This window comes from Piliocolobus tephrosceles, chromosome 13, assembly GCF_002776525.5.
Source record: "Piliocolobus tephrosceles isolate RC106 chromosome 13, ASM277652v3, whole genome shotgun sequence".
In the NCBI taxonomy this organism is placed as follows: domain Eukaryota; kingdom Metazoa; phylum Chordata; class Mammalia; order Primates; family Cercopithecidae; genus Piliocolobus; species Piliocolobus tephrosceles.
The window spans coordinates 115,045,333-115,059,876 of record NC_045446.1 but is presented as its reverse complement, the minus strand read 5'-3'; the positions used below and the strand labels follow the sequence as shown (position 1 = coordinate 115,059,876).

Sequence of the window (14,544 nt, the reverse complement as noted above, 5' to 3'; positions counted from 1 at the left end):
AGAAAACTTGAGGTAGATTCTAGCAGCAAGCTCGGTTCTCAGAACTACATTTCCCACAAACGTGGACTACACTTCCCATGAGGGCTCGGGCGCCTGCGCAGACGACGCACAGCGACAGCTTCCTGTCTCGGAAACGCGGCGCGGCCGGCTACTGGAAAGTAAGTGTGGGATTTTTGGGGTGGGTTACTTTCTGGGTTCCACAGGGGAAGGGACAAATGGACACCCTGCTGAACGGTTGTCTGTTGTCTTCTTTTTGCCCTCTTTCACATACTTTGGTCTTTTCAGGAAAGCATTGGTGTCTGGAAATGAGACATCGCTTAAGACCATGTATTTTTCTTTTGTGCCTGGTACTTTTCTGCAGCTCCCGGCGGAAACTCGCCGCAGTCGGGGCGTCTTTAATTCCGTTGTGACGGGAGCTTCAGTGGTCCTTGTACTGTGGAGTACAAAAGTGCTCTGCTGCCCCACTTAGAACTGGATGCTCGTAAAACAGTAGAAGTTGAGAACCCAGGATTATGTGGGAGGCTGTGGCAGCAATTTTCAAATTATTTTGGGGATTGCCTTACATACAGAGCACGATTGCTTTCTAGTGATAATAGTGCGTGTCTGCTAATCCCATACAGAGCACGATTGCTTTCTAGTGATAATAGTGCGTGTCTGCTAATCCTTTGGACAGTACTCCCTCTTCCCCCCTTTGGATTAATATAAAGTTTATCAAGAGGAATGCTATTTGTGTTAACCCACTGGTTCCTGAGATTAGAACCTTTTTTTTTTTTTTTTTTTGAGACTGTCACCCAGGCAGAATGCAGTGGCGTGATCACTGCTCACTGCAGCCTCGACCTCCTGAGCTCAAGCGATCCTTCCACCTCAGCCTCCGACTAGCTGGGACTACAGGCGCGCGCCATCTTGGCAGGCTAGTTTTTAATTTTTTGTAGAGACGGTCTCGCTGTTGCCCAGGTTGGTCTCGAGCTCCTGGCCTCGAGCGATCCTCCGTCTTGGATTCTCAAAATGTTGGGATGACAGGCGTGAGTCACGGCGCCCGGCCCAATGTATGGAACATCTGGTGATGGATGTTTTCGTTTGTAATTGGTGCTTAGGGGACACACGAATTCCCTCTTTGTGGTCACTTGGCAGCCCTGGCCAAGGTGTTACCTTAAACATCTGCTTGGGAACTACTGCACTTCACCCTGAAGAAGGATAAGGTGTGCTGGAAAAAGCACTGTAGTGTACCAAGTCCTGTTTTTGCCACAAATCTGCCTTATAACCAACTAGACTCACTCTCTGGCCTAGTTCTTTAATTAGCAGGGGAGATGAACTAGTTAACTTTGCAGAATTTGGTAATATTGGACTTTTGAGATCCAAATAAATAATTGGAGTGTTTTGCATGTTAAAATCACCATGTAATTTTTGACATCATAAAAAGCCGAGGTGTAAATACAAATTACCTTTAATCCCACTACTCAGGAGTTAGGTTTTGATCTTTCCCTGTGTGTACTGAGATCATCCTGTGTTTATGTTTCACTTAATTTGCACCTTTCCATATTACTTTCCCCAAGATTCCCAATGACTACTGAATATTCTAGTATCTTTAAAAACATTTACTATTCCACTGTTGGTGGACAGTTTGCAATTTCTACTTATTTGCGGTGAGTATATCCTACATGTATCTGAGTTGTTGATTACTTCTTTTCCTGACAAATGCCTAACAAACAGAACTGGGTGAATATGTGAATTATGTGGCTTTAAATGTTATAGGGAAAGTGATTTTCGCAGATAGTAATGGTCAAGGTCATTCACCTTTATGTTAGAGCTTTTTCTCTGTGAACAAGCAAACTGTGCCATCATTCTTCTGGCCTCTGGTGTTAAAACTGACAACTTTTAGATTTTAGATGGTCCCCGTTGGGTTAGAAATATCAAGAACAGATCAAGTACAATTTAAGGTGAGCAGAAGTCATATTTTGATCTGCACCACAGGCTAGGTAGGTTCATACCAGTATTTAATTTTGCATCTGATTCCAGATGTTACTAGTTTGAAATTCTACTGGAGTAGGAATAGTCTTCCAAGTGATGCATAATTGCTACAAAAATCTTGGGGAAATTATAAAAAGCATGGTATTCCAGAAAAACAGCTGGCAGGCAAAATATTTTTGAAGTAATTCTGAAATAAAACGAGTTTGAATCCTGTATGTTATATGGTACTGTTTTGGGGCATTATTTAAGTAAAACTACTTGGATTTGTTGTATACCTTTAGTAATGAGGGCTATGTTGTTAACCTCTCCCATCCTTTAGGACTGTGTAAAAGGCAGGCTTTTGTTCCTTCTTATGAGCTCTCATCATAGCCCAGGTTCAAGATCATCTTAGGCAAGTATTCCAATAATGTTCAAGTTCATAAATTTCCAAAATACTTTAATTGATAAGTGTAATGCCCAGCAACTTAAAAAACACACATTAAAGCACAGCAACTCACAATGATAGGTAAAAAAGGTTACAGGACACAAAGGGCCCTTACTAATTCGACAAAATAGAAAGACCAGGTCTGTTGTTCTTTCTGATGATTTATCTTGCAACTGCTGGATTTGAGTGGCAATTTGGAAGTATTATCTGATACCAATGTGATATATAGCTAGGAAAGACCAATGATAGGTGAAGTCCTTACTGTAAGATGTTTCTAAGAGCTTTTCAAGACAATTGTTTCTATTTAAAAGGAAAGATATAAAGAGCTGGGTTATCTCAAACAATCCTGTGAAAGAAGTTTAAAAAGATTTAAGAAGGAGAAAGAGGGAAGGGAAGCTTCCTGGGTATGACACCATTTGCAAGGTCACAACGAACACCCCAACGAAGTGCAGACCTTTTCTTCTCTGTTGGTACTAGATAATTGTTTGGGACATATATGTGCTGAGGTTTGGACTGGGGTTCTGCTCGACAAAGCATCTGCTCTCGGACACCCCAGCGTAATTCCTTCCTATGATCTTCACCAGGTAAACGTATTGAATCCCAGTCCCGTTTGTACTCAAAATACCGGGCTACCCGGTCTGTCTTGCCCCGGTTTCGGCTTAACTGGTCCAGCTTTGGGAGAATAAAGGACTTGGGTCTGCTGGCAACAATCAGGTCTTGTTCGTAAGCTGGAGAGCCCATTCCTTCTCTTTGTAGAGAGCAAATGAGCTGATCTTGAGAAATTCCTTGGTATTCATGTGGTGGATTAAATTTTTGTGAAATATCAAATGAAGATTCCTTGTCTTCCTGGAACTGCACATTCATCAGCCTTTGTCTTAAGTCCCAGAGACCCTGATCATTTTCTGTACCAGATTCTGATTCACTGATAATCGACTCATCTGTTACTAATACTTCCCCATCTGGCTTTCTACGCAGCACCTTTCTCTTCATCACTGGCTTTCGGAGTCTTTGGGAGGCCTCAGAGACTGTTTCAGAAGTGACATTACTTTCTACATGTGGGTACTGTAGTTGCACAGGAAGAGCAGGTCGCTTTCCTGCAGCTATTGAAGCTTTACTGTAGGGATCATATTGGGTAGATTGGGCTTCTCTCCTAACATCTCCTTCACCCTGCCCTGCACAGATGTGGGTAAAAGCTGTAGCAGCTGCCAACATTCGTTCTTCTGGATCCATATTAGCCCATGTTTGTCCATCAGGTAGAAGTTCTTCCATTGCTTCCCCTACACTGTAGGACCTTCTGCAAGAGATAACATTGGTCAGTTTTCTGATAATAAATACCCAGCTCATAAATTGCTCATTCTCTTCTATTTTATAGCAGTCAAGTGGAGAAAGAATGGCTAAGGCAATCATAAATTCAATACAAGGTAGTATCAGAACAGTTTAGAGGGGCCTTAACTCAGTTCTAAGTAATCTATTACCTGCTTTCATTTCCACTCTTACTCCTGCTTTCTACTGTCTTGCCATCTTCAGGTCCTAAAACAGGACAGTATAGTTCTGGCACAAAAAAAAGCTTGAAACTACATGATATGGGGCATACTGCTTAATGTACACTGTGTAACAGGTACTTAGGGAGTATTTTATGTGCCTGCCATTGTCCTATGTGCTTTACATTTATTAATTCATGTAATTTTCAGCTCTGGGATTATCTGCTTTTCACAGATGAATAACACGAGGCACAGAGAAGTTAAATAACTTGCCCAAGGTTACTCAGCTAGTAAGTAGTGGAGCTGAAATTCTAACTCAAGCAGTTTGGCTTCAGACTGAGTCTCCGCTTTTAACCATAAAAGAGTGCTTTGATCTAAAAAAAAAAAAATCACAAAAGCAGTGTTGTGTTCTCACACACACATATAATGTGTATATATATATGCATACATATAATTTCTATGCTTTAGTAATTTTTTTTTTTTTTTTTTTTGAGATGAAGACTTGCAGCCGCCTAAGCTGGAGTGCAGTGGCACGATCTAGGCTCACTGCGACCTCCACTCCCGGGTTCAAGCGATTTTCCTGCCTAAGACTCTGGAGTAACTGGGACTACTACAGGCGTGGGCCACCATGCCCAGTTAATTTTTGAATTTTTAGTAGAGACAGGGTTTTACCATGTTAGCCAGGCTGGTCTCAAACTCCTGACCTCAGGCACCCCACCTGCCTTGGCCTCCCAAAGTGCTGGGATTACATGCGTGAGCTACCGTGCCCAGCTGTCTTAGTAATTTTAACACATCTTCAGTTGCCAGCTAAATTTGTTTATTCTAGTGTCTGAAATAACTTAGTATCCACATCAATCAGCCACATACCCAATGCTAGTTTCCTGACTGGATCTGAGATAGGTATCTACTTGTCCACTATTTCCTGTGTCCCCACTGTTTTTCTTTTTAAACCGAAAAACTAATACATGCATATGATAATTTTAAGCAAGGACGTTCCCTCCCCCACCAATTTTTACTCTCAAAGGCAATTTCTTATGATTATCCAGAAATTTTCCATATTCACATGTACATTTATTTTTTTATACCATAAAGGAGAACACTACACAACTCTTCTGAACCTTAAAGATAATCTTGGTTATCCAGCTATATCAGCACAGGCTGACCTTCTTCATTTTATGTTGCGCGGAATTCCAATGTATGAATATACCATACATTTATTCAGCCATTCCCTTACTGTTGTAATTTAGGTTTATAGGTTTACTGATGCTAAAACGAGTATCTTGCAAGTTTTTATCTATTTGTGCAAGCATATGAATGGGTTAAATTTCTAGACATGGGAGATGTGGGCCAAAAGGTACGTGTATATTCAATTTTGAGAGCTGTTGCCAAAATATTTACCTCCAAAGCAGCTGTATTGACCATATATTAACAGAGCTTGTTTCTCTATTCCCTCTCCAACGTGGTATACTATCAAACTTTGTCTTTGCAGTCACTTCCTTGAAAAATAGTTCATATCCTTTTGCATTTATTTCAGCTGAGTAAAACTGAGCATTTAGAAATTTTTTTAACAAATATTTTTATAAGCTTTTTTCTTTTTGTTTGAAATGCTTGGTCTTTGTCCATCTGACTCTCAAGTTGCTGGATTTTTTTCTTTTTCATTAAAACTGATTTATATATTCATGAAATACTTACATATTAAGGAAGATAGCACTTCACCATCACTTACTTTTTTCTTCTCAGTTTGTTGTTTGCCTTTTGACTTTATTTTTTGCTGGCAGAAATTTTTACTTTTAGGTCACATCTTTTGTTTTTCTACAGTTTCTGGGTTTCTAGACTGTTTTGCTTAGAAATGCCTTTCCTACTCCAGAATTTAAGAAAAACGTTATTCCCTGTTTTCTTCTAGTACCTTCAGTTTCATTTTTTACAGTTTAAACTTTTAATCTGTTATAGATACAGAAACTCAGAGTAAAAAACTAAGCTACCTACACTTACGTAACATAGCCTTAGAACAGATGTGGAGATGGTCTTCTCTAACTAAAGTAACCATCAGTCAGATTGTCTAAGACCATCCCAATTTTAAGGATGTAGTGTAGTTGTCCTCAGATTATTGAAATATAACAAGAATTTCTACACTGACGTCTACATTACATCAGACTGACTTTTTAAACTATTAGAGGTATGGAAATCTAATATGCATTTAATTCAGCTTTAAAAAGGGGTCAGTGTGCTTAATTACCTTTTTTTCTCCCATCAAAAAGGCTTAAAGTGAGAAAAATCTTGTCTCTAGCTTCTGCTTCCAATGTGAAATACAACCATCAGTAAGCTTCTTCAGTTAGGCTAGCTTCTACTGCACCACCTAATATTCATCTAACGAATATTAGATGATGGAACATACAAGTCATTTATTTGAAATAATGGAAAGCAGTAGAAACCCAGAGCAGACATAAGTAGCCCATTTAAAGAAATCTTATGACTAGAGAATTGAATACAATGAGAAATCAAATGGAAATGTTTTAGAGAAAAAATACTTGTAACATCAGTCCTCAATCAATTCAGTGAAGATAAAGAAATGAAATCTATAGACATTCTCCCTAAATTTTGACTGATTTAATGAAACCTTAATAATGACAGCTGAATAGTTCTTTCCCTCTGTGAACTGGCCAGAAGGGATGGAAAAGAATATCTATGGATGATCAACCCACAATAAAGCTAATGCTTGTATCCCTGGAAAAGCAAAAGCATATTCTTTGGGCATTAAATTAAATTTTATATACCATTGGAACATCATCAAAGGAACTGGCACTGAAACTGTTGTATCCCTTTGCTCTCTTTTCAGACAGTGTGGACCTGTATGATTCCTTTATTCCTGGGGCTGTTGTATCATGGCTGATAATGACACAGACAGAAACCAGACTGAAAAACTCCTAAAAAGAGTACAAGAACTGGAGCAAGAGGTGCAAAGACTTAGAAAGGAACAGGCCAAAAATAAGGAGGACTCAAATATTAGAGAAAATTCATCAGGAGCTGGAAAAACTAAGCGTGCATTTGATTTCAGTGCTTATGGCCGAAGACATGTAGCCCTAAGAATAGCCTATATGGGCTGGGGATACCAGGGCTTTGCTAGTCAGGAAAACACAAATAATACCATTGAAGAGAAACTGTTTGAGGCTCTAACTAAGACTCGACTAGTAGAAAGCAGACAGACATCCAATTACCACCGATGTGGGAGAACAGACAAAGGAGTTAGTGCCTTTGGACAGGTAAGGGCCAATACACTGTTTCTCAAAGCAAGCAATACTAGGATATTCTAGGTATACACACTGAGTACTGAGATTATTTGTGTCTCTAAGACCCAGTATCTTTGTCTAACTCCACAGGTGATTTCACTTGACCTTCGCTCTCAATTTCCAAGGGGCAGGGATTCTGAGGACTTTAATGTAAAAGAGGAAGCAAATGCTGCTGCTGAAGAGATCCGTTATACCCACATTCTCAATCGGGTACTCCCTCCAGACATCCGTATATTGGCCTGGGCCCCTGTAGAACCAAGCTTCAGTGCTAGGTTCAGCTGTCTTGAGCGGACTTACCGCTATTTTTTCCCTCGTGCTGATTTAGATATTGTAGCCATGGATTATGCAGCTCAGAAGTATGTTGGCACCCATGATTTCAGGAACTTGTGTAAAATGGATGTAGCCAATGGTGTGATTAATTTTCAGAGGACTATTCTGTCTGCTCAAGTACAACTAGTGGGCCAGAGCCCAGGTGAGGGGAGATGGCAAGAACCTTTCCAGTTATGTCAGTTTGAAGTGACTGGCCAGGCATTCCTTTATCATCAAGTCCGATGTATGATGGCTATCCTCTTTCTGATTGGCCAAGGAATGGAGAAGCCAGAGATTATTGATGAGCTGCTGAATATAGAGAAAAATCCCCAGAAGCCTCAATATAGGTGAGTTAAAAACAAAAAACAAATGGCGCATGGCTATAGTCCCAGCTACTCAGGAGGCTGAGGCAAAGAATTACTTGAAGCCAGGAGGCGGAGGTTGCACTGAGCTGAGATTGGACCACTGCATTCCAGCCTGGGTGACAGAGGGAGACTGTCTCAAAAACAAAACAAAACAAAAAAATGAAAAAATAGCATATCCTCCTCTCCCCCATAATTATCTAAATAATGGTTACTGATTCTGCCTTCATGAAGCTTTAATCTGAATTGTAGAATGTTATGAACATGTAAGAGAGAGCAGTATATTCTAATTTCCTCTCACTGTTCTATCCCATGAGTAAAGAGACAGGTGTTTTGACCAGGCTCCTTAAGTAAAAGGACATTAATTTCTACGTCTTTGTTGTTTCTGAATTTATGTTGAGGTATTATTGTTAGGATGTGGTAAAATTAAAATGAACAAACTATTCATATTAAATCTTGCTTGTTTTATATTACTGAGTAGTCATCCTACTGTACTTCTGAATTTTTCCTAATTTCGTATTTCTGAAACGGTAGGAAAGAAAGAATAATCAAGATTTTTATTTTGAGAACAGGCTGAGATAGATACCAATAATTTTACCCATACTATACAGAATTGCAATGCTATTAACAAATTTGGAAAAAATACCAGCTGTTTTTAATTTTAGAGCAGTATGATGGAGCCATGTCTTGTTAGCACTGACATTTACCTAACATAGATCAGGTTGGTCTATGATTTGTTGCATTTTTCGTTATTGTAATAAAGGTGTTCAAGGCTAGGGATGGTGAGATATTTTCTCAGCTATTAGTCAATATTAACATCAACGGTGACCTCCTACCTGGCTCCCTTAATGCAACTAACCCTTAGATTTTAAAGAACTGTTAGATGGCTGCTATGTATTCTCAAACTCTTTCTTTTCTCTTTTTCTCTAGTATGGCTGTAGAATTTCCTCTAGTCTTATATGACTGTAAGTTTGAAAATGTCAAGTGGATCTATGACCAGGAGGCTCAGGAGTTCAATATTACCCATCTACAACAGCTGTGGGCTAATCATGCTGTCAAAACTCACATGTTGTATAGTATGCTACAAGGACTGGACTCTGTTGCAGTACCATGTGGAATAGGACCAAAGATGGATAGAATGACAGAATGGGGAAATGTTAAGCCCTCTGTCATAAAGCAGACCAGTGCCTTTGTAGAAGGAGTGAAGATGCGCACATATAAGCCCCTCATGGACCGTCCTAAATGCCAAGGATTGGAATCTCGGATTCAGCACTTTGTACGCAGGGGACGAATTGAGCACCCACATTTATTCCATGAGGAAGAAACAAAAGCCAAAAGGGACTGTAATGACATAATAGAGGAAGAGAATACTAATTTGGAGACACCAACAAAGAGGGTCTGTGTTGACACAGAAATTAAAAGCATCATTTAACCATAGACAATTTGCCAGGCAGGATCTAGGAACCACCTAATGGTAGGTGGACAGAAAGGAAAAAAAAATGTACTTGCAGGTACTAAGAATTCAGATGATCAGCTCTTAAAAAAAAAAGCAAAAAGACTAAAGCCCTATTAAGGAAGTTATTGCTTTAATAAGAAATTTCAAATACTCTCTTATCCCAGTCCAAAAGGATTAAGAGATTAAAGAAGCAAAAAGCAGTCGTAAAATGGAGACGTATTTACGTACACCTGGAAACCTGTGCCTTGTATTCAAATTAAAGCGTAATCCTGCAAGTATCTAATTTGTTGTGTTTTTCTCCCCCAAAGCAGGTAAGTTATTCACTACTCATCTGAATTTTCATAAACTGCCTCACCTGAGTGTCTTATTTTCTAAGACAGAATTTAAGAGTATTAAATTCATTTAATTAAAGATTGGATAAATTGGTTTAATGCCAGGCACCTACCTGGAAGTTAACTAAATGAATAAAGCACAGTACCTTATCTTACAAAGCATATAAATCTAGTGCAAAGGTTGGTAAATGTTTCAGGCTTTGTGAACCACAAATGGCGTCCATTGCATACGTATTTTTACAATCTTTTACAAATGTAAAAAGCACTCATAGATCATGGGCCATGGTGTTTGCCAAGCCTTGGGCTAGTGACTATAGGCAAGATCTTATAGAGGAGATATTAAAGCTAAATCTTACAGAACAAGTGGGAGCCAGTTAAAGTGAGGATAACCACTTTAAGTGTGTCAGAAGGCAGAAGATACAGTTTGTATAAAGGGTTAGAGATGACAGGATATGCATTCAGGCAACTGTGAATTCTTTAATATGGCTTGAGAGTGACAAGAACGTAGTTTAAAAAGGTAAGCAAAGGTCACATTTGTAGAGTAAAGGCATTCCTTAAAAAGCTTAGATTTTGCAGGGGCACTGAAAGAATTTACATGCCCAACAGAACTGTGTGGCAAAAATATTGCTCTGAGTGTTCTGTGGATGGGAAGAGGGCAAGATTGGAGGCATCGTGACAAATTAGGGGGCTGTTGGAGTAATGGAGGCAATGGAAGATGAAATGGCCTAGAAGAGACTTTTAGTGAGGCAAATGGAGAGAAGTAGATGAATTTCAGATTAAGAAAGTAGAAACAACAGAACTCAGTGAATATGCTGTTCAAAACTAGGGAGGCTTTCTAGATAACTCCTAAGTTTCAGATGTGAGCAAAATGAGTGGCTGGTAGTACTACATACTGAGAGAGGAAAAATGAGATGGGGCTTTGCTTGTTCTCAAAGCAAAGTTAGTAAGTGACCCTCAAAATACTACTGGTGAACACCAGTATTTATTCAAAAGAACTCAAAGTTGTCTTAAATACATTATCCTTGGCAGCCATAAAAATAATAAACATCAGAGTTTGAACTCAGACCTTCTTCCTCAATAATAATTTTCATAACTGCAGTGTGTGTTATCCACATTTGGAATTTTTACAAATGCTACTACCTCAGAGAACGAGTAATTTTGCAAACTTACATTTGAAGGCTTCTTGTTTATTCTACCTACAATGACTGTTTTGACTTATGTAGTCACTAAATTCTTACTCTTCTAGATTGGATAGTACAATCTAGTCAACGTTGAAAGGATTTTACTTAAGATCTAAGACCCTGATCCTCTAATTTACACTTCTACCATGTTTATGAGATCCAAAGTTTTACTTACCAACCAGTAATTAGTTATTTCCTACCCATGTTCAAGACTCCAGGTATACAAATATGTTTTCTATCCTCCAGCTGCTAGTGCAAATAACACATGGGACAATTAAAAACAATACTAATATATAAATCATAAACTAATGCTGCATAATTGCTACAGAAGCCCAGCAGGGGGTGGACCACAGAAATAAGACTTCACTGAAAGAGTTCCAGATTTAGGAAGTAAAATAGCATACAAAAGGTGAGGTGACCCTGTAGTACTGAAAAGTACATTATAATAGCTGTTATATCCTAGCAGAGAGGGAACCAGAAAATATACCCATTTTAGAGATAGGGAAATAGTAGTACAAAATTACTTAAGATTTATTCAAAATTGCCCATTGTATCATCCAAGTCTTCTGGATTTGAATCATTATCACTGCTTTTTGGGTCCTAGTCTATCAACACTTCATTATGCCGTGAGTATTCTTAAAATATAATTACTTTGGCCTTTGATTTTGATTTAAAGATCCTCTTTTTCATGTAATCAATGATCATGGTGGAATAAAACATGTTAAGTGCAAACCAAAGTTTTTTTTTTCTTTCTGAATTTCTTACCTTATTTCAATGTATCTTGATTGGCATTTACATTCAATTTTAAAAAAAAACCTAGAAAAGAAGAATAGAGCTTAAAAAAATTAACTCTGAAGCAGTGATACATGGAACAAAATGCACTAACCAAAAGTCATTGTTAGGATACTGTGTAGAAGCAAAGGAATCAGAAGATCAGGGTCTTAGATCTTAAGTAAAATCCTTTCAAGTTTGGCTAGATTATACTATCGGATCTAGAAGAATAAGAATTTAGTGACTACATTTTTGGTAGTTGCCGTAGAAAAAGTCAAGACAGTCATCACAGGTGGAACAAATGGGAAGCCCCCAAATGCAACTTTGCAAAATTACTTGTTCTCTTAGGCAGCATTTGTACAAATTCCGAAGTCTCTGACCCATGGTAGGGACTAAATAAATGTTAGAATAAAGGAACTATTTCAATAGGGTGTGCAATTTGAATGACACTTTTTATATATCTATACATAAATAACCATTTGTGAGACTCTGTTTGGGCCAGGAAGACTTTCGGCAGTAAAGCCAAAAGCTAGTTTTTTTTTGTTTTAATGGCATGTGTCCTACTATACAGTGATTAATGTGTTATTTCCTCTGCATTTCAACTGTGTCACACTCCTATTTTTTTCCTTGAACATATGAAGATGGTGTTTGCAAACAATAAATAAAATACAAACTTTAATAAGGTCCATAGGTAACTGTCAGTTCCTTCTCTTTCTAATAAAAAAGGTAGAACAGTTCTTTCTCTTTAGAGGGAAACTTTCACATAAAAGCTAGAGCAACTTGTATTCTGTAAACACAGACAACACTGACCAAAATACCTAATGATATCTTCTCTCCAAAAATCTGTGACTCAGCATCCTAGGTTTAGCTAGTTACAATCAAAAGGATTTAAAGGGTAGAAGGGGCAAAGACTTTAAATTGAGATAAAGGGACTGGGTCAGTAGACTGTTACAGGGAGGCTATTGCAGTTATAACAAATTTCTCTACCTCTGGGGAGGTAAGCAAGCTGCTTAAAGAATCAGCATTAACACACACTATCACAAAGGCAAACAATACCATAATGAAGGCAAAAGAGACAACAAACTGGGAGAAATACTTGTAACAGGTTTAAAAATCAGTAATTTGAATTCCTCTTAGAAAGCTGTTAAAGGGTACACATATCATGAAGATAAGGGAGAAAAGACAGATGCTTTACCAAAGAAATAATAACTAATGAACAGGCTGGGCACAGTGGTTCATGCCTGTAATTCCAGCACTTTGGAGGCTGAGGTGGGAGGATCGCTTGGGGCTGGGAAGTAGTTGAAGGCCAACCTGTGCAACACAGCAAGACCCCCATCTCTCAAAAGAGAAAAAGATTAACTAGGTGCGGTGGCTTAAGCCTGTAGTCTCAGTACCATGGGGGCTGAAGCAGGAGGACCGCTTGAACCCTGGAGTTTGAGGCTGCAATGAGCTATGATCTGGCCACTGCACTCCAGCCTGGGCACAAAGTCAAAGTCTGTTTGTAAACAACAACAAAAATTAATAAACAGAAAACCTGTTCAATCTCAATAATGTGTATAAAAGCATTAAGACACCATTTCAGATTGATAAGATTTTTCAATACTCAGTGCCGGCGAGTGTGTGATGAAATAAAAACAAGCATCCTTATTCTGCCCTGTGTGTTGGGGATAATCGGTTTTTCCAGAAGGCAGTTTGGGATTATTATTGTTTTTTTTGAGTCGAGTCTCTGTCGCCCAGGCTGAAGCGCAGCGTCCTGATCTCAGCTCACTGCAACCTCCGTCTCGCAGGTTCAAGCGAATTCTCCTGCCTCGGCCTCCCAAATAGCTGAGAGCACAAGCACCCGCCACCACGCCCATCTAATTTTTTTTTCTATTTTTAGTAGAGACGTGGTTTCACCATGTTTGCCAGCTGGTTTCAAACTCCCAATCTCAAGTGATCCGCCCGCCTCGGCTTCCCAAAGTGCTGGGATAACAGGCGTGAGCCACCGCGGCCGGCCTGAATTCTGATTTATAATGCCAAACTGCCCTCTAGAAAAAACGGACTATTCCCAACACACAGGGCATAAAGGTGCTTGCTTTTATTTCTCCACTTTCTCACCAGCATTGGGTACTGAAAAATCTTACCAATCTAAAAAGATATCTTAATGTTTTCCTTTGCATGCTTAGTGAGATTGTATATTGTTTAGAATAGAAAAGATTTACTTCCATTTCGGGGTGGGCAAACACCTTGGACGGTTCCATGCGGCAATTCACAAAAGCTGCCGCTAGAAGGCGACAAGACACGCTCCGTCTTTCAATGGCAAAGCTCGCAGTCGCCCCGCCTGGCCGGGGGCATGGCTAGGACCCGGGTCGCCAGCGGCCTTCGGGACTCCGCTCCAGCCCCGGGGCCGTCGCCGGCCTCCCCCTGGTCCCAGGGGCGCGGCCCAGAAGCTGAGAGACCACCAGGACAAAGACGATGGCGGCGGCGGCCAGTGCACACCGTGACCTACAGGGGCCGCGGCCCGCCGCGCACAGCGCCTGTAGCTCACGCTGCCCGGGCCGCCCTCCTCAGGAACGCAGAGGTTCGGGACTGCTTGCCAGGCAGGACCTGGAAACCAGGGAGGGAAGCTGCCACTCTGCACCATCCCGACGGTGGGAAAAGGAGCGAGAGCTCCCGCGGCAGTGAGCCGGCAGTCACCAGGTCCCCGCATCCCGCCGCTTCCGGCCTTCGCCTGGCTTACCCGCGTCGTCGAAGTCCACTCTCTACACCGCGTCCTGCCAGCCGCCAGCAGAGCACCGCAGATTCTGTTAGCGTTCGCGTAGCTGGCGCAGGCGCACTTTCCCCCCACCCCCGCGTCGAGCCTGCCGTTAACCGCCGGCCGCTGAGGTTTAAATCCCGAGAGCGAACCGGCACCCTTAGCCCCGCCCACCTTCCCTCTTATTGGTCCTGAGGGTAAACGTCCTCCAAATATGCATCCTGATTGGCGCACGTTTT

General features: G+C 40.4%; 2 protein-coding genes across 4 annotated transcripts; one reads left to right on the top strand and one right to left on the bottom strand.

Annotated features, from left to right (window-relative positions):
- The first annotated feature begins 29 nt into the window (after window positions 1–29).
- On the top strand, window positions 30–9,565 carry PUS3 (pseudouridine synthase 3). Of its 2 annotated transcripts, XM_023208580.1 has the most exons (4): window positions 30–158; window positions 6,710–7,133; window positions 7,251–7,816; window positions 8,762–9,565. In XM_023208580.1, the coding sequence occupies exons 2-4, from the start codon at window positions 6,756–6,758 to the stop codon at window positions 9,261–9,263; spliced, it is 1,446 nt and encodes a 481-aa protein (XP_023064348.1). In that variant the 5' UTR covers window positions 30–158; window positions 6,710–6,755; the 3' UTR covers window positions 9,264–9,565. The 2 variants fall into 2 exon arrangements, with proteins under 2 accessions (XP_023064348.1, XP_023064349.1); XM_023208581.1 differs by lacking the exon at window positions 6,710–7,133 and having other exon boundaries at window positions 108–158.
- HYLS1 (HYLS1 centriolar and ciliogenesis associated) lies at window positions 2,390–14,446 on the bottom strand. Of its 2 annotated transcripts, XM_023208583.2 has the most exons (3): window positions 14,291–14,446; window positions 11,566–11,616; window positions 2,390–3,686 (listed from the first exon to the last, which is right to left on the bottom strand). In XM_023208583.2, exon 3 carries the CDS (start codon window positions 3,659–3,661, stop codon window positions 2,762–2,764), a length of 900 nt encoding a protein of 299 aa, XP_023064351.1. In that variant the 5' UTR covers window positions 3,662–3,686; window positions 11,566–11,616; window positions 14,291–14,446; the 3' UTR covers window positions 2,390–2,761. The 2 variants fall into 2 exon arrangements, with proteins under 2 accessions (XP_023064351.1, XP_023064352.1); XM_023208584.1 differs by lacking the exon at window positions 11,566–11,616.
- Window positions 14,447–14,544: the final 98 nt, after the last annotated feature.